Here is an 18,588-nt window from a genome sequence, read left to right as displayed (position 1 = left end):
AGATAGTCTGGAAGGAAAACTCAATTCTAAAACAAGTTTTCACAAGCTTAAAACCATAATGTAAAAATATATATATATCCTTTAAATGTAAAATTAGGTAGTCAAGGGTGACATTTGGTAAGGGCAGGCAACAGGTCAAGGACAAGAAACTTGAACTGGTTAGGACTTTATCAGACATCTAATCTCATTACCATAAATCAATGAAATCAATTAACAGAATATTTATATTAATAAGCTACTACATGTTACAATAAACATGCAGAATTGTATCATTCTATATTCGGTATCCCACTTAATTTTCAGTACAAACTGGGAAGTAAATTTTCTCATACCTATTTACAGATTAGAAACCCAAAACTTGGGAAAATTGAGTAACTTGCCCCAGCTTGCACAGGTAGTAAACTGTAAAGCTCAAATTCAAATCAGATTTGTCTGACTCCACTGTTCATGCCTTTTCTCTTATAGTGACTGTGGTTTATTTAAATAATTTATTCTTCATATTTCTTTGTATAAACATGAAATTTTCCATTTTTGAATTTAAAAACCTAAAAAAAACACACAAATAGATTTTTTTAAAAAGTAGTAACTAAACGTCCTTGTACCATAAATTATGTCTAAACTCACTTCACAAGCCAAATGTATGATTCTGGGCACAGAATGCACACCGGGGAAGCACCTTGGTATCACCGGTTTCTCCACCCCTCCCAGCAATATCAACTTTATTTAAAGGAGGAATGTAGGTCCTAGGAGGACGTGTCTGGCCCAAAGTTTTCTTAAGTATGTCCTTTGGGTTTGACCCTTTATTACCATCACTTTGGGTTTAAAATGTAAATTCAAATACGGTGATCTTACTTTTCTGTGTTACAAGTATCATCATCTAGCTTATTGCACATACTTCAAAGGGTGGGCTGATGTGCGAAGCATTCCCGAGAAGCCCTGTGGGAGATAGGAAATGCAATTAGAGGGCTCTGAAGTTAGCTCACTGTCGCAGATATCCTAAACAATGAAAAACTTAAAAGGTGCTCAAAACAAGTTACAAGGCAGTAACTGATAAACTAATAAAATGCCAAAGAAAACACTGAATTAAGTATAAACTTGATGAAGTGACTGAGTTTGCCTTGAATTGTGAAGAATAAATTTTCTGGGACTTCCCTAGTGGTCCAGAGGTTAAGAATCTGTCTTGCAATGCAAGGGACGTGGGTTCTATCCCTGGTAGGGAATCTATGAATAAGATCCTACGTGTTATGGAACAACAAAGCCCACGCACCATAACTAGTGAGCCTGCACATGTCAGAGCCCATGCCCTGCAACTGACTAAGACCCCTGGCAGCCAAATAAATAAATACTGAATTCATTTTTCTACTGCTAAGCAGAACAGGGGCTTAAAGATTAAGATTGCTTACAGAAAGTAAAGGCGCATCTGAGTTTATGACCTATGAAATTAATATCTGCCAAAACTATGACAGAAATTCAGAGGAGAGAGAAACTACTACAGCCTAATGATATTCTTGAGAAGATGGATTTGAATTGAGCTATAAATATGAATTGGATAAACAGGATGGGGGAGACTGTTTTCTTCCTCTTGATAATGCCACTCTCTGCTACACGTATTTTGCATATTTCCTGACTCTGTGTGTGTGTGTGTATATATATATATATATATATACATATATTGTATATATGTATATATACACACATATATATGTATATATACACATATATGGTGAGTATATATATATATATATATATACACACACATACCCACCATATATATGGTGGCGGTGGTTTAGTCACTATGTCATGTCCAATTCTTCAACCCCATGGACTGTAGCCCACCACACTCCTCTGTCCATGGAATTTTTCAGGCAAGAATACTGGAGTGAGTTGCCATTTCCTTCTCCAGGGAATCTTTCCAACCCAGGAATCAAACCTGGGTCTCCTGCATTGTAGGCAGATTCTTTACCCACTGAGCTACCAGGAAAGCCCATATGTATAGGGAAGGCAATGTTAGGCTTCTAAATATCCTTTAGGAACCAAATATTTAAGATCCTTGCAATTTCACTTTCCCCTTTGTCAAAACAGTTTTATTCCAATCCTTCCTTCATACTAAATTGTAAATAATTAACAACATCTTGGGGATGGGTTGCATTTGGGGCTACATGTGATTTCTGTTCAAAGGATGTAGTGTTATATAAAAACAATCTCATGAACAGTTAGTGCTTGTTGATAGAAATCAGCCCAGCTGTTGCTTCTGGCAAGAAGGTGGCATGAGGGAACTTTCTGGGAGGAAAACGTTCTATATCTTAACTAGGCTTTGGTTACATGGGTGTAAACATTTGTCAAAACTTAGCTTAAAACTTAAGTCAGCATAAGATCTGTGAATTTCACTGAATGTAAATTTTACTTTAAAAAAAAAAAAGAAAAGCTTTGTGAGAGACTGGCTAGGACAGGTGGTATGGGTGGGGTCTTAGGACTTCCTTTCATGCGTTGCTGCTGCTGCTGCTGCTAAGTCACTTCAGTCGTGTCCGACCCTGTGCGACCCCATAGACGCCAGCCCATCAGGCTCCCCCGTCCCTGGGATTCTCCAGGCAAGAATACTGGAGTGGGTTGCCGTTTCCTTCTCCAATGCATGAAAGTGAAAAGTGAAAGTGAAGTCGCTCAGTCGTGTCCGACTCTTAGCGACCCCATGGACTGCAGCCTACCAGGCTCCTCCGTCCATGGGATTTTCCAGGCAAGAGTACTGGAGTGGGATGCCATTGCCTTCTCCCGCGTTAGAGCTCCCCACATCAGACCGTATGCCTGTTAATGTCTAATCACTTCAGATCTATGATAGCCAAAGTCCAACTTAGTCCAGTGAGAGAAAGGGGATAAAATTCAGGGAGGTGCACTAGGACTGTCCTATACGACCCCCTCTCTGAATCAGCTCCAAGGCAATAGCCTGATGACTTGTGATAAGATTATAACCCCCAAACACCAGTCTCCTTCCCATCCCTCCTTCCCTGACCCTCTTAACCTAAGTGATTTCTCCTGCCTTTAAACTTGCATAGCCCCTGTGCTGCTGGTAGATTTCCACCACCTGTTATAGTTATTGCATTCTTGCCAGTCACTCCCCATATCTACTTTCTGACTAGGGCATACACTTTCAGAAGCAAATTAAGTCATTCGGATTTTGTTTACTAAAGACACTGTGACAAAGCCTGAATGGAGTTTAAAACAATCTCTGCACCTGAAACTTCTGGGAACCAGTATGTCCTGTCACACTGCATATGGGTTTAAGGCTTTACATGGGATTTTAACATTCTTTCTGCAGATTTATAAACAGGTGTCAGGCCCATATTCAGAATGTAATATGAACTAAAGCTTTACATTCAAGACAAAATCCCAGAGTAATTTTTCAACACCTAAAGCTTTAAAGATATCAGAATAATTTTGAATTCAATATGAATTAGAAATCCTTACAGTTGGAAGGACACTTAGAAGCAATTAGTGAAGGCCAGTCTGCTTTCCAGTCTAGAAAATGTCCCTATAACATTCTCAAATGGGGTTTGTTAACCCTCTACTTAAAGCACTGTTTTCTACAGCAATGTTGGCAGCTCTAGTCATCAAAGAGAGCCTGTGTAACAAAAGGTTGTGCTGGCTAAGTGTATTTTATCAAGTTAAAAAAATAGAATAAAATAGTTTCTATGCTGGGAGAGATAAGACATTTTATATGTAACCTCTGAAACTTTGCACTATTCACATCTCCTCTAACAGGGAGTTGGACTAGATTATCCCTACAAATTCCTTCTAGTGCTAACATTGTTTCTAAAGCTCTTTCCTTTTGAGCTTAAATTTAGTTTTTTTTTCCTTTGTATACAAATACTCCAAATATGGAACTAATGGCACAGATCAAGTCAGCACTTGTGCACCACCTGGGAAGCCCAAGTAAGTAAATACGGAGAAAGAAATGTGTTGATCAGAGATGGCTGTCTTAACCAAATGTCTTTTGTATGGGTGGAGGGGGTGAGGAAGGGAACTCAAATCCTATAGGTAGTTGCACTGTATTTCCTGCCAACAGTGTTTTACTTGGCTTCTGACAAATTGCTCAGGAAGCAAATGTTTTCCAACTCCAGGGCTTATGCCAGAATCTCAAAACCTTTGTCCTACAACCTGGGGGACTGGACCTTAAACTCTGCACTTTGTGTAAGGTATAACCGGACAAGAAACAGAAATCATTCTTGATTCTTTCTTCTCCCTCACTCTCAAAGTTTTACAAAGTCTAGTAAATTCTACCTTAGCATGTCTTCCAAAGCTGCCCTTCTTGCCCTGTAATTCCTTCTGCTGCGTCCTTCCAAGGTTGGAGAGCAAGGATTATATCCAGTAAATCTCCGTATCCCCAGCCCAGATTCGAGCGTAGATTCTTATTAACTATCAAGAGGAATTAATGACAGAAGGGTTACTTTCATCCCACAGGCTCATGAGGGCAGTTTACCCTCAAAGAGTTTCAGAAAACAGAAAGGTATGGAACTAGAGTCTGTAGTTTTTCAAAGACAACAACAGTGGGTGCCCTGAGTGTTTTCCTTCTGGATGAGAAGGAACAGGTGGTAGGAGAGCGGCTGCAAAGGGGTTGCTGATCCAAGTGACAGGAAAATAAGGGAGGAAGAGGGCACATTAGTCGGGTTCAGAGTGTTATTATGCTAGTGAGGTCCAGTGGAGCCCAAGAAATGAGGAACATCCGCTAGACACCTGTCCGGGAGTGCCAGGCCCGGCACAGGTTGGACCAGATGGCTTCTCAGGTGCCACACCCCAATTCTGGGATCTCAGCCCAGCCTTCTGGGTTGTAGGTGCGATCCAGCGAGGAAGGTGACTTGCGCATCACCTGAGCAGAGAGTCTGAGGTGGATTAAGGGCTGGAGGCGCTGGAGGGGCCGGAGGCTCACGACTCCTGGCCCCACACTCTCAGCGAACCTCCGTGCTCTCCCGGCCGCCCCCTCCAGAGGGTTCTGGGGTTTGTCTCTGCTTTCCCCACCCAGCTCACCCGGAACGACCCGAGGTCCTGACGTGGATCCCGCTCTGGAGCAGCCGGGGTCCTGCGCTCCCGCTGGGAAGTCGCGCCCAACTTGTCTGGATCCGCCCCTCCTCCGAGGGCGTGAGTCCTGACTTCTGATTGGCTCCTCGAGACTACCCCCCCCCCCACGCCAATAAGCGAAGACTCTTGGAAGGCGAGGCTCCGCCAGGCCGATCGGGGCTATTCCAGCCCAGTCCCCGGGCTGCAGAAGAGGCTGCGAATAGAGAAATTCAAAGATCAGGTTTTGGATGGATCTGCAATCCCGTCCCGCCTTCTCTCAGCGGTCACTCCAGTCAGAGCGCGGTTATCTCCCTACAAAACTGGACTTCTTCTTTCTGATTGGCTCTTAGAGATTCCGCCCCGCCCCTTAGTGGTAACCATTTAGGAGGCTTTCAGCTCTTGAGTGGCATCTTGCAGTTCCTCCCAGTCCCTGAAGCTGTGGAGGCGTAGTGGCCTGCTTCCCTCGGGATTCTCTTTTCTGGGTAGAATTCGCGTCCTCGATTTTCTTCCTTCTCTCCCTTCTGTTGGAAACACGTATGCCAGAGGCTTCGCAAGCGTGGCCGAGGTGGCCTCGAGCCCCTCCCAGTCCCCTAGAACTGCAAGAGGACTGAGGACCTGGGAGTTTGGCCTGGCAGCGTTCTGCACAGGACCTAGCTCTCCCGGGATGCAGTCAATAAATGTTAGAACGTAAAATTGTCTAAGTTATAGGATAGATCCACACGTTCCTTGTACTGATGGGGAAACTTAAGAGGGCACAGAGCCTCAGCCAGACCCGGTCACCCAACTTCGAGTTTAAGCTTTTGTACGGTGCTGAGTTTTCTACTCTCGAGCCATTAAATTCAATATAATAGATGTAAAGGAAGTGTGAAGGCCCCTCTAACAGGTCCCCTCAGGGGGCTGCGATGACCACAGTTCAGGTCTGGTGTGATAAGTGATTCATTTACACTGAGAAAATGAACTGGTAATTGGGTCAGAATCCTGAATTGGGAGTCGATTCTCTCTCTGCAGGGAAGCGCGGAAACCACATGACCATCAGAATGCTGCCTGCGAATGAAAGTGTAGTCACTCAATTGTGTAGGATTCTTCGCGACCCCACGGACTGTAGCCCACCAGGCTCCTCTGTCCATAGAATTCTCCAGGCAAGAATACTGGAGTGGGTTGCCATTCCCTTCTCCAAGGATCTTCCCAAACCTGGGATTGAAGCCAGGTCTCCGCATTGCAGGCAGATTCTTTTCCGTTTAAAGCCACCAGAGCAGCCCACCTTGGGAATCCTGGCATTAACAGCCAGGTTAGTTGCCTGATTACTTAATTGTCAAGGGCATCAGGCTCAGGTAGCCAGTTTCATATACGTCTGCAGCCAGGGAGAACCTCTCTGATAGGACAGAGCAGTCTCCATTGGAGGAGAATTCTAGACATCACTCATGACTGCAACTCGGTCTGTTTTAATCCGTGCGCATCTCGCTCTCTCACAATGCCCAGCCCCCAACCCCCTCAGGATATAGCGTAGTCGGCATGTTTAGTCACCTTGATTGATTGATGTTTCCCAAACTTCCATCAACCACATATTGAGAGCTTTCCTCTTTTCCGCCTTCAGATATGATTCTTACCTGCTTCAGTGCTAATTTCCAAGTACCGGGGCTTTTTTAAGCCCCAGGGTGGAATTCTTCCTAAGTCGCTTTCCTTTAGGGTGTTAAAAGGTTTGATTTCGATTATCTGCAGCCAGAATTTGACTCCATTGGTTCTCAAGGCATCTCTGTATGCTCTTTCCTCAGGCAGATTCTGAATTCTCTCCACCCTCTCACTATTCCACCTCTTAGTCCAGGTTGTTTTTTTTTTTTTTTTTTTACTTTTAATTGAAGGATAATTGCTTTACATATTGGCTTGATTTCTGCCTTACATTGGTATGAATTAGCCATAGGTGTACCTATTGTCCCCTCCCTCTTGAACCTTCTTTCACTCTTTCCCACCCCTCTAGGTTGTTACAGAGCCTCTCTCCATTCATCTCACCCTCTCCTTCCTCCCCACCACCCTTGTCCATAAGTTTGTTCTCTATGTCTGCATCTGCACTGCTGCCCTGCGAATAGGTTCATCAGTACCATCTTTCTAGATTCCATATGAGTTAATAGACAATATTTTTCTCTTTCTGACTTACTTCAGTCTGTATCATAGGCTGTAGGTTCATCCACCTCATTATAATGGACTCAAATGCATTTCTTTTTATGGCTGAGTAGTATCCCAGTGTGTATATATGTACCACAGCTTCTTTATCCATTCACCTGTCAACTGACATCTAGGTTGCTTCCACATCCTATTGTAAATAGTGCTGCAATGCTTGTTGTTTCTACTTTTCTTGGGATTTAGAGATGGGAATGAAGATCAAATCTGGAAGGTATGGTGAGAATTGAAGAGACAGGACTCTAGACCCACAATTACTTTCTCTGGCATCTTTCCACTCACCTTTTTTAGAAATACATTTTGTCACTTGCCTTTTTCACTTTAAACAAGATTTCCTTGTCTTTAATAATAATATTCTTACACATGAATCTTTTGTCCTTTATGAGTCTTTAAGATACACTGCTCAGTCATACACTGGGATAAGAGAATGAGAATTTCTAAGGCTGTTAATACGTTTTTCAATAATGCCAAAATTGGATACCATGATAATGATTAAAGCTCCAATATGATAGACAAGAACTGTGATTATCACTGTTGTATTAACAATTTTTTTCCTGTTCCACCTGGCCACTAGGCCACTTAGGTAGTGGCTCTCAAATTCAGTGAAAAAAACTGGAGTGAAACAAAATTAACAATGTACAGGGTGAGATTATAGATATGATTTTACATTACAAGATATCCTATAAAACATAATAGCCCACCAGTTTTATGACACAACTATATACCAACATTGTCTAAAATGTTTTAAAACCTAATGCCATCATGTGAACACAAAATTCACAAACACAATTGTTAGCATACAAGCAAGTTTTGTGGGAATTAGATACACATCTGCTTCTGCAATAAATGTTCCATTTTTGAAGTATATAAAACAAGCTTTATAATCTGATATTTTGGAAAACTTATGAGCTAAACTCACATCAAATCAAAACAAAACAAGCTGAAGCTAAATTATTTTATAATTAAAAAAACTGGCATCAAGTGGAAACCATAAATTAACAAAGCACAACACTGGTGTTGCACTAGGCTTCCTTGAACACTGGGTATTCAAACTATACCATGTGCCTGTCTTGGTACTGAGCAAACAAATTTCTTAGGATACTGGAGTCCTTAGAAAACTCCCAATAATGTACCAATTTTAATTTATGAATATCAAGTTTTAACAAACTTTACTCATTTAGACTGCTGTTGAGGAAAAGGGCAATATTTTTAGATCAATGGGCAGCTGACCATATTCATAAAATGTTAACCACAGAGACTCATGGTCCTGGTTCCCTGCTCCAGATGACTCACTTCATGGGTGCTTCATCAGTGCTGATGAATAGCCAGGGGAAGGAGGAAGTGACACCATCAGCTAGTTCTAAAGCATGGAGGCTCATACAAACATAGCACTTCCATCCTGCATCTATCAAGAAAAGGCCCTTTCCTCCAGTAATACACAACTTTGTAGCATGAGATGAATTCAGTCCTAAATGTTCACTTTAACATAAATTAACATTAAAAAAAGATCTATAGTATTAAGGTTATGTTCAGAGCAATTTGTGGTGGGTCTAACTTATTAAGTCTGTATTTTATATGTAGTTGTACTAAAGCACTTTAAGAGGCATAGAAAAATTAGGGAGAACTAGAATCAGTAGGTATAAGCTACAAGGAGATGAGTTCAGCTTGAAATAAAATTTAACCATCAAGACTCAGTCAGTGGGCTACCAAGTGCAGCAGACAGTCTCTCATCTCTTGAATGCTCAAGAAAGGACTGCCCAGTCACATGATGTTATTTGTACAAAGGATCCTGCTTTGGGTGAGAGATGTCTTTTCAACTCTAAAATGTGATTTTATGAATTGAAGTACTTATTAGAATGACCTCTTAACTTCAACTTAACTGTTTCCTCAAGGCGATCCCTACTGCAAGCTTTATCTTGGCTTTCCTTCTCATTTACCAGTCATACTGGGAATAAGTCATGTCTGAACAGCTAGATAACATGTTTGAAGAGAAATTTCTGGATGGCATCCTATTTCTTAAGTTACAGTATTTTATTTTCAATTACCACAAAGCATTTTATAACAAGAGTCAAATATGTGATAATACAATTTTCTTTATTAAAAATAATTTACAGCATCAGTAACATATACACAATTGTCATCAACTGAACTTTGCCTCCAATATATTTCTATACAATACTTAACATTACTGAACTTAAAACTGTTATACTGTTTTGTTGGCTTTAAATAATAGACAATGATTTATAGTTACTTAAGTGAGATATATGGTTTCATAATGACATACTATGTGTAAAACTGATAAACATCGGTACTATCACACTTCAGGAAAAGTGTCACTAAAGAAGACTAAGTCCACCTCCTTCCCCTCTCTTTTAGTATTCCAAATCAAACTAAGATAGGGTCGACATCCGGTATCTTAGCACTTTCTCCTAAACCTAAAGGCAAAAGAACGATGTCTTTTAATTTAACTATAGAAAAATGTTAGTCAAATAATTTCTCCTCATCCTGTCACTTAACACTGAGCAGGTGAATGAACACAACACTGCTTCCCTCGTTGTAAACAACTAGAACTTGGATTCAGGTCTCAGCTGTGCTTTTTGTCCTTTAGTACCAATGAAGTTTGATTCCCAGTGAAAAACTGAGCACTTTGCTAAAGGGATTCTAATACTTCTCATTCAAATGTCCGCTTGGAGATACAATAGGAAATAACAACTATTACCTCAGAAACTTTTTAGGTATATTAATGGCAGTTCAGTGACTGGATAACACTTTCACCAATTAGCAAAACCAAAGGCATGAAATATTGCAATGGTATGTAGCATAATGTTTCTTAAAATATGACAAAAATGCTGCTGTTGATAATGACCTTTGAAATTTTACTTTTAAGTTCATAGCACTAATTTGCTTCTTTCATGGACCTGTTATATTTCTTCCCACAATATTTGTGTATTTTTTAAAAAAAACAAAATTATCCAGATATAGTCAATAAAGGAGATATGAAAAACAATAAAAACCAACAGGCGCCACATTTCTGCAAACACAATTTGGCTGGAGGAAGAATCACAGGTGCATTCAGGGTCACACATCCACAACTCTCTTCCCCAGTTGACAGCCACTGCTTATCAAGTTTTTTGGTTCACTGTATATCAACAAGAGATTTTAAGAGAACCTTGATATTTTTTCCTGAAATACAAGATCTGGTTGTACTTTTACTGGACTAGGTAGACTGGAAATGTAAATGCTTAATTCATAGCTGGCTACCTTTATTACCTCTTCATTTCCTGGATCTGCTGTTTATGGTGATGCCCAGGGCTCTGACCACAGGCTACACATTGTATTTCAGAATGGCTTAGAAATAATACAGACGTTTTCCCCACACACAATCTTGGATTATCATCTTCTCAAAAGCCTATAACTGATATTTTAACTTTCAACTTGTAAATTCTCCAACCTTAATTCATGTTTTCATGTAAATTAAAAACACATGCACTGACAAATACACAGCATAACAAAATATCAAGAACACAATATGACTTGAAAGTACCAAAGAAAATAGTTATAAAAATTTTAAATAAAAGGGAAATCGTTTTACCAAACTCTAGTCCATCTAATTGTCTAAACACAGAATATTTTCAAAAGATTGTATGACTGATTATGTGCAAAGTTCTCAGTGGTCTTTACCCACTGGTTTGGTAGTTTCAGCATTTTAGCTTAAAACAATTTATTTTGTGCAATGTAAGCTAATTCTGAATTGCAGTAACTTCATATGATGATCTCCATGTGGGGGGGCAGGAATCACTACGATTAACCTTCTGCCTGCTAACTTTAACTTCTTAACTTTTTTAAAAAGGTATAGGACTTTCGGAATTAATCATCCAACCTTTTCTTAAAAGTCACCAAACTTGTTAACAGAACATTTGATGTGGTAAACAAACATGCATATAGAGAAAATATGGTATTCAGACAGCAATAATTTAAGTGTTTTATCCTAACGGTCAGCAAAAGCATATATAATTAATAGTATCATGCATCCCAGGTGAAATAATGATTCAAAATGACAGGAAATTGATTTATATAATTAAGAAGAAACCAACATTTAAAAAATGTTTAGGGTTGAGCAACCATATAATTTAGGGTGGAAAATTTAAAAGTCTAGACGAAATCATGTTAGTGTTTAATGATTAAATAAAGTTCTCCTTAGCAACTGTAGATGAGTGCAGAATTTTGGTTAATGATACCTAAAATATTAGGTTATAGAAGTATCACATAAAGTGAGCAAAGTAATCTAATCCAATTAATATAATGCCATCTGAGACCTGCCAGGGTCACAGGAGCAAATTACTGAAAAAATAAGGGCTGCATATGTGGTACATATTTTCACTGCTAATACATGGTGCTACACAATCAACTGTATTCTGTAACAGTCCATCTTCAGATGTGGAGGAAACCTCGGCTGGATTGGACAGAATGATTGTGTCTGGGGCAAGTTCTATCCTTTGACTGAGACTTAGGATAACCCTGGCTTATTTTACAAACTAAGAATGCCACTATGTCCAGCTCAGTTCTGGAAAGGAATGAACATATCTGAAAGTCCATTTATAAATCAGATTTCACCTTCCACAATTTTAGAATTATCTGGCTTCTTAAATTTCAATCCCCTACTCTTAAACCAACAAACAGTAGTATACAGTTTTATAGGTGCAAAACTAAACAAGAAACTTCAGGAAGGTTATTCATATAAGAATCTTCAACACAAATTCAAATTCTGCCTTTATTTACAAAATGGTCTGATAAAATATTCCCCCTTACTTATAGGCCTCTTCCACAACACACTTCACACATTGATTTTAGCAATGTTATTAGCACCATTCGTATATTATTTAAAATCAAGATTTCATTTCAGTCACTACGTTGATTCATCATCATTTACATCCATGGATGAGATAAGTGGGCATACTGGGACTATCTGCAGCTCCATGGTAAGGATTCCTGGGTCCAGCACAAAAGGCTTTATTTGCAGTCACCAGTTATGAAAGGTATTCATGGTGAGTAGATACTATGAGAATTTTCGTGCCACAAAGTTTAATAATCCTCCATGTTTGTACAATGTTATCTCCACATCATTTTCAAACGAAGCAATCACGCTGAATACTTTTCCAGTGCTTGTCTTTAAACAAACAAAAACATCTCACATGAGTGGTAAAATCTTGTAATGTTACTTGGTGGTTAAGACTATTTGTCTTCATATTCAATGACTATACTTATCACATGTTCTGTCTGAGACACATTTCTTTTCCTTGAGAAAACAACTAAGATACCTAATTAGAGGCCTCATAGCTAAGTAGGAAAACAAATATTTCATCCCTAATTCTAAAGAACAAGTACTGTTATCATTTAAAGTATTAAATCATTCAGATTTTGACTTACTAGTTAGGGATGTTATACTAATTACTCATGTTCATTTTGTTAAAAATCAAATATTCACTGCATATAATATCTGCTACTCGTTTTCCTTTTTTCTTAGCTGTAAAGTCGGTGTTACTCTAACCATGAACACTCAGCTCTGGCTTCTACTCAGCTCTGGCTTCTAATGAAGCGGTGTGCATGCCTGGACTGAACATTACATTCCCACAGAGAGCTGCCAGCAGGAAGAGGAAGCTGGGACATGTAACTGCAAGGTCCTGTTTTCTTTTTTCTGGACTAAGTATATACATTTTCTACTTTTCCTCAGAGACCAACTGCATTAACACAGGTTCAAGTACAAACAAAATAAAGCCTTCTTAAACTACAATTTATTTACTAGCTGACATTAATATGTAATTTACAGACATTGTTTATTACTGAGTTTACAACCATCTAGTTAAACATATAGTACTGTACATGATCATATATTTGAGAAATTTAGGTATACCTTTATATTTAATGTAACTCCAGGAGACAGTTCTTCAGGAAATGTTAAAGAAAATGTTTCTCTGCCAGAGAGGCCCAAGGAATCTGCACTTTCTCCTGGAAGGAACTGAAGTGGAGCTATGCCAATTCCAATCAAATGATCTTTGTGAATTTTTTCATAACTTTCAGCCAAAACAGCTTTCACACCCTGTAACAAACATGCATTTTATTTCCTCCATTCTACTACGCAATTTTAAAGGGGAAAAAACTCTACTTTTGGCTTTTCTGTAAAAGCTTCAAACCCACTACCCCATATGAAGGTCAATGTTATATCAAAGTATTTAAAGAAAGCTTTTACTTATTTAAAGAAACCTTTTACAGATTATTTTCCTGTATCTCTAAGTAGCTCCTTAACTCTAACTGCTCCTCTGCCACTCCAGGATTAAGTACCACCAGTGCCTACCACATACTAAGTGTTCTCTATAACTGGGGGCAGTTGCTTGAAACTCAAAAAGGGCTCAAGAGGATTTCTGTTTAATTATGGTAGATCTAACCTATGTGTTTATCAACACTCCCTCTTAAACTGTCATTAAAATAAGGGAATAAAGAAGTATAAGCCCACAGCAACAAAGAGAACAGGATGTGCAAATTCTGTAAATATTTAGAAAATAGAGGCAGGTGACTGACTTAGCAGAGAATGTTGAAACTACAGACTGACAAACTGAAATTAGAGTGATACCCAATCTAAGATTTGAGTCACTCTGCAACAAAGAACCTAGAAATGGCTTGAGACTCAGAGGCATAAGGTTCTCAGAATACTGGGATACCAGTGAGAAGTCTATAAAAAGAAATAAGATCTCCAGCTCAGTCCCCACTCAGAAAGAGTGGAGGTTATTCTCTGGAGAAAATAAGCTGAAGGCTTGTGCATCTCTACTTTTTTCCATTATTATCCTCCTAAGGAGCCTTTTTTTTTTTTAAAGATATTTCCCTTCTCAATACATCTTTCTCCTAATTGCCTACCTCCCAAAATTTAATGTCACAAAGATACTGTGTATCTGTTTATGTATATAAATGTGTGTGTACTTTACACATACAAAGAGTAAGATTTTGTTTCACCCCTTGGGAGTGCATCACCCTGTAGAGCAGGGATGCTCTCGACTGAGGAGGAACACTAGGCTCACAGAAAGGCCAGGTGAGAATATTATCAGACATGGGGCAGGAATTAGTCTGTTTCTTCAGTGGGTCTCCTTCCATGAAGAAACTGCATGGCCTCAAGAGAAAATATTTACAGATACTGATATACAGGGCTCTCTCAATGAAAAAAGTAGCTTATAATTAGTAAGGCCCACTAACAAAACCCAGCCCACAATCCCAGCTTGTAATCATTTTTTTAACATCTAACTGAATAGACAGCCAAGGATCAACAACTATATGAGGAAAGCCTGAAATATTTAAAAAAAAAAAGGGGGGGCAGGGGCTAAAAAACTTCAGAAAAAGATAACTTATAATTAATATTCATGATACAGGAGATACCATCTTTTTACTGAGTTTTGCCAATAGTGGTTTTTTGTTGTTCTTTTTCTTTTTTTTTACAAATTGAAGTTTTGTGGCAACTCTATGTCAATCAAGTCTACAGGTTCCATTTTTCCCAGAGCATCTGCTCACATTTTTATAATTCTTATAATACTACAAATATTTTCATTATTATTTTATTTGTTGTAGTGATCTGTGATAAGTGATCTTTGATGTTACCATACGACTTGCTGAAGGCTCAGATGCTGGTCAGCGTTTATCATTAAAGTCATTTTTTAATTAAAGAATGTACAATTTTTTTGATTCAATGCTGTTACACACTTAATAGACCACAGTATAGTGTAAATATAATTTTTATATGCACTGGGAAACAGAAAAACTTGTGCAACTTGCTTTATTGTGATAACTGCTTTACTGCAATGGTTAAGAACCAAAACTGGACTATCTCTGAATTATGCTGGTACTTAAAATTATTATTTTACAAAGATGAAAAAATTAGGCTTATTCCTGCAACTCCTTAAGAGTACCTACATTTTAAGGAGGGAGAGATTAAAGATTAAAAACAAATGACATCTGTATGATTACAACAGCTATGAAGGCGGTATCCTGACCAGCCTTTTTCACAAATACAACTGTAAAGAGAAACACAGATAAGGAATAGCAGAAAGCACATATCACACGACTATTCTCCCCAGCAGACCCCCTATTTGCTCAACAAAGAAGTGGTCTCAAGAGAGAGGTCTTTTAGCTGATTCAGGGACCATCATCTTCTATTTGAAAACAAAAGTAAATCTTGGCTCACTATCTCTAAGTCTGTTAAACCTCCATGGAGCAAATCAGAGAAAATTAAATGAAAAAGGGGCAAGTAAAACTACCAATGAGTATAAATAATAATTATTATAAAGCAGTAATCTGAGACAGAATCTCCTTTCCCTCTATTGTATTTATTTTCACAAATAAGACAGATGTAGGTTTAATCAAATTCAGAGTACTAAAATGCAACCAGGGACTTCCCTGGTGGTTCAGTGCTTAAGAATCCACCTGCTAATGCAGGGGACACGGTTCAATCCTCGGTCTGGGAAGATTCCACATGCCAGGGGGCAATAAAGCCTGTGCACCACCAGTGCTGAGCCTGCACTCTCGAGTCCTCATGCTGCAACTACTTTAGCCCTAGAGTCTGTGCTCTGCAAAAAGAAAAGCCACCGCAATGAGAAGCCCACACACAGCAACTAGAGTACCCCTCAATTGCCACAACTAGAGAAAACCCACGCCCAACAACTAAGATCCAGTGCAGCTAAAAATAAATAATAATAAAATACATAAATAAAATCTAAAAAATTTTAAAGCAACTAGTACAATGTATATAAGATCACCTAAAAAAAAACAACCTATAAATAAGATCCAAGTAGACATAAAAAGTCTAAATAAACAAAATAAACTTTGATAGAATGTTACTGACAAAAAGGAATATTTAAAACTCTTTGAACTTTAAGATAAAATTTAAGAAGCAATACCAGCAAGTATGGTCCTTTGGCAGCCCAATCTCTTGAATTTCCTGAACCATATTTCTTCCCTGCTAAAATAATCAGTGGGATACCTTCTTTCTGGTATAGCTCTGCAGCCTCAAATACATCCAGCTGTAGATTAAAACAAACATAAAAATTTTAATACAAATTTTAATCTAGTTAGCAACTGCTTAAACACTCTGTATATATCCTTACCGTCTGTCCTGATGGAAAATGAACTGTTTTGGGAGCTGGTTTTCCAATAAACTTATTAAAAAGCTTGATATTTGCAAAAGTGCCTCTTGTCATTACAGCATCGTTACCTCTTCGGGCCCCGTAAGAGTTGAATTCACGAGGGGTAAGGCTGCAAGAGTGTTAGTTTTTATTTCAGATGGAAAACAATCACATTATTTAACTGTAAAACATTTTTTAAAACCACTTTTTTAATCAAGATATCACATTTTAACTGGACATGTTTCAGTTTGTTTCTCTAAAAGATATGGACTTAAAAATACTACCTTGATACAAATAAACAAAACCTTTAAACTTCTTAGTATCAGCTAGCCAGTAAATATTCAAATCTCCCTGGTTTTCCTCTTTAGCTGTTGGTTTGCTCAAATCAGATCCAGGTATGTTTTATAAATTCATTCTGTTTTCTCAAGTCTTTTTTATAATCTGTATGTTCCTTCTCCCTCTTTGCCCCCTTATATACTTTACGTAAAGAAATTAGGTCATTTGTAGTACAGTTTCCTATATCTAGACTGTACTGACTACATCGCCACACTATCATTTCATGTTTTCTCTCCTGTATTTCTTGTTAACCAGATGTCAAATCTAGTGACCTGCTAAGAGTCAGGGTTTTTATTTTTGCAATGATGCTTTACAGATCTTACTTCCATTACTTCCATGATACCCACTTTTCTTTCTGAAATGCTACCAATGACTGACCATCATCATCTAGACTGCATTAGGGACTACAAAATAATGATGCTGTATTTCTATTATTCCTTCATTTTTAAAGCTGGAAAACCTCTATAAAGACAAACTTTCCTTCATCAATGATTTGGTTATATTGAAATACATTCCATACAGAAAAGCCTTTATTGTTAAATAATGAGATGGTTCCTCATCATCTTCCAAAGGTAACTTGGTGTTTTTAATTTTTTTCTTCTAGTATCATTATGAACTCATGGATTTAAACATATTCATTATGTTTCAATCCACTCCAGTTATTCTTTATTTATGCTTAACATGTCCCATCTTTGAGCAGTGACAGATTTCAAGTTGGGTCCTGAGACCTTTTGACAGAAAGCCTCGTAGTTTTTGATAGCTCTTGCTCTTTCTTGGTTTAAGACACAGAATCATCTTGTACATTTTCCAGTGCCAAATCTGGAATCAACCATTTCTCCAAGAAGAACTGGTTGCTTGTACTAAGAATTGGTATTTAGACAGCATAATCTGTGTGCTGTGGGTGTTCTTTGCTACTGGATTGGTCACTACATAAATGAACTTTTAAGGACAAGAGAAAACTAGGCACAAGCATCTCAGCAGGCAACAAGCAACTTCCATCTATCTTTAATTTGCTCTTTTATGTTAAGACAACAACTGTTCTTCTAATTTAAATATCTTACCTCAGGATGTGCATTTAAACATTGGTGGTGGAGGGTTTGAGTGTCTTTTAAAAATAAAAATTCAAACTGACGACTACTGTATTAACTATGCTAAGAAATCCGTATCAGAAATTACACAAAATATAAAAATTGTGTATTTGAGAGACTTTTTTTGGGGGGTGGGGGGAGATGGAATCTATATCACATTATGACCAAGATGGAAATTACAACCTATTAAAAAATATTTGGGAGAAAGAAAACTTTCATTTCTCACCATGTAAAAAGCCATATGTAAAACAATCTGATTTGTTTTCACTAAATCACACCAAACAGAGTTGCTATTAGCAATCTCTACCAAAAAGTGTTTTAATTCACACCAAACTACAATTAACTAGAAATTCAAACACAGATTTCACAATAGAACTAATGAGATTATACTAAAAGCTATGCAGTATTACATGTCAAACCGAGCTGTCAAATGTAGCACTGATTTTTATTAAGATATTTTCAGTGAAAATTGTCATTTGCATAGCTTAAAGCATCAAAAAGCTAATCAGGGAGTGGTACCGCAAGTTCTACCTTTACCAAAATTTTATCTCTGGTGTCAAAATAATTCTTTGAAGAGGGAGCAACTCTTATGTTATTAACCATGTAGAAATGAAACAAAATCTTTCTAGTTTGGGATTTATATATCCTATGTAAATGATTTTTACATTCACATTTATTATTCTTGTGAAGTTTTTCGGCTCAAGAAGATCAAGTCTAGCCTATGCATGTATATTTTTATAATCCCCAATACACATTTAAACTGTGCAGTCCAACAATGGAAG

The 18,588-nt window shown here is 38.1% G+C and overlaps 2 protein-coding genes across 4 annotated transcripts in view; both read right to left on the bottom strand.

Moving 5' to 3' along the window:
• HYKK (hydroxylysine kinase) overlaps window positions 1-5,105 on the bottom strand; it is a 31,770-nt gene extending 26,665 nt beyond the window's left edge. For 2 of the 3 annotated variants that reach the window (XM_068991166.1, XM_068991164.1), the window contains exons 1-2: window positions 5,017-5,105; window positions 853-936 (exon numbers count right to left, since the gene is read on the bottom strand). In XM_068991166.1, coding sequence (XP_068847267.1) covers window positions 853-877 — 25 coding nt within the window. In that variant the 5' untranslated portion in view covers window positions 878-936; window positions 5,017-5,105. Of the gene's footprint in view, window positions 1-852; window positions 937-4,272; window positions 4,408-5,016 lie in introns of all 3 variants that reach the window. The other variant, XM_068991165.1, reaches the window with a different exon arrangement.
• Window positions 5,106-9,351: 4,246 nt separating this feature from the next.
• Window positions 9,352-18,588, bottom strand: part of IREB2 (iron responsive element binding protein 2) — a 51,328-nt gene continuing 42,091 nt past the window's right edge. The window contains exons 19-22 of the mRNA XM_068991571.1: window positions 16,365-16,512; window positions 16,158-16,280; window positions 13,133-13,318; window positions 9,352-12,388 (exon numbers count right to left, since the gene is read on the bottom strand). Of these exons, the coding sequence (XP_068847672.1) occupies window positions 12,278-12,388; window positions 13,133-13,318; window positions 16,158-16,280; window positions 16,365-16,512 (568 nt within the window). The 3' untranslated portion in view covers window positions 9,352-12,277. The remainder of the gene's footprint in view (window positions 12,389-13,132; window positions 13,319-16,157; window positions 16,281-16,364; window positions 16,513-18,588) is intronic.

This window comes from Capricornis sumatraensis, chromosome 19 (genome assembly GCF_032405125.1).
Source record: "Capricornis sumatraensis isolate serow.1 chromosome 19, serow.2, whole genome shotgun sequence".
In the NCBI taxonomy this organism is placed as follows: Eukaryota; Metazoa; Chordata; class Mammalia; order Artiodactyla; family Bovidae; genus Capricornis; species Capricornis sumatraensis.
The sequence above is the reverse complement of the archived record's forward strand: the minus strand, read 5'-3'. Positions and strand labels throughout refer to the sequence as shown.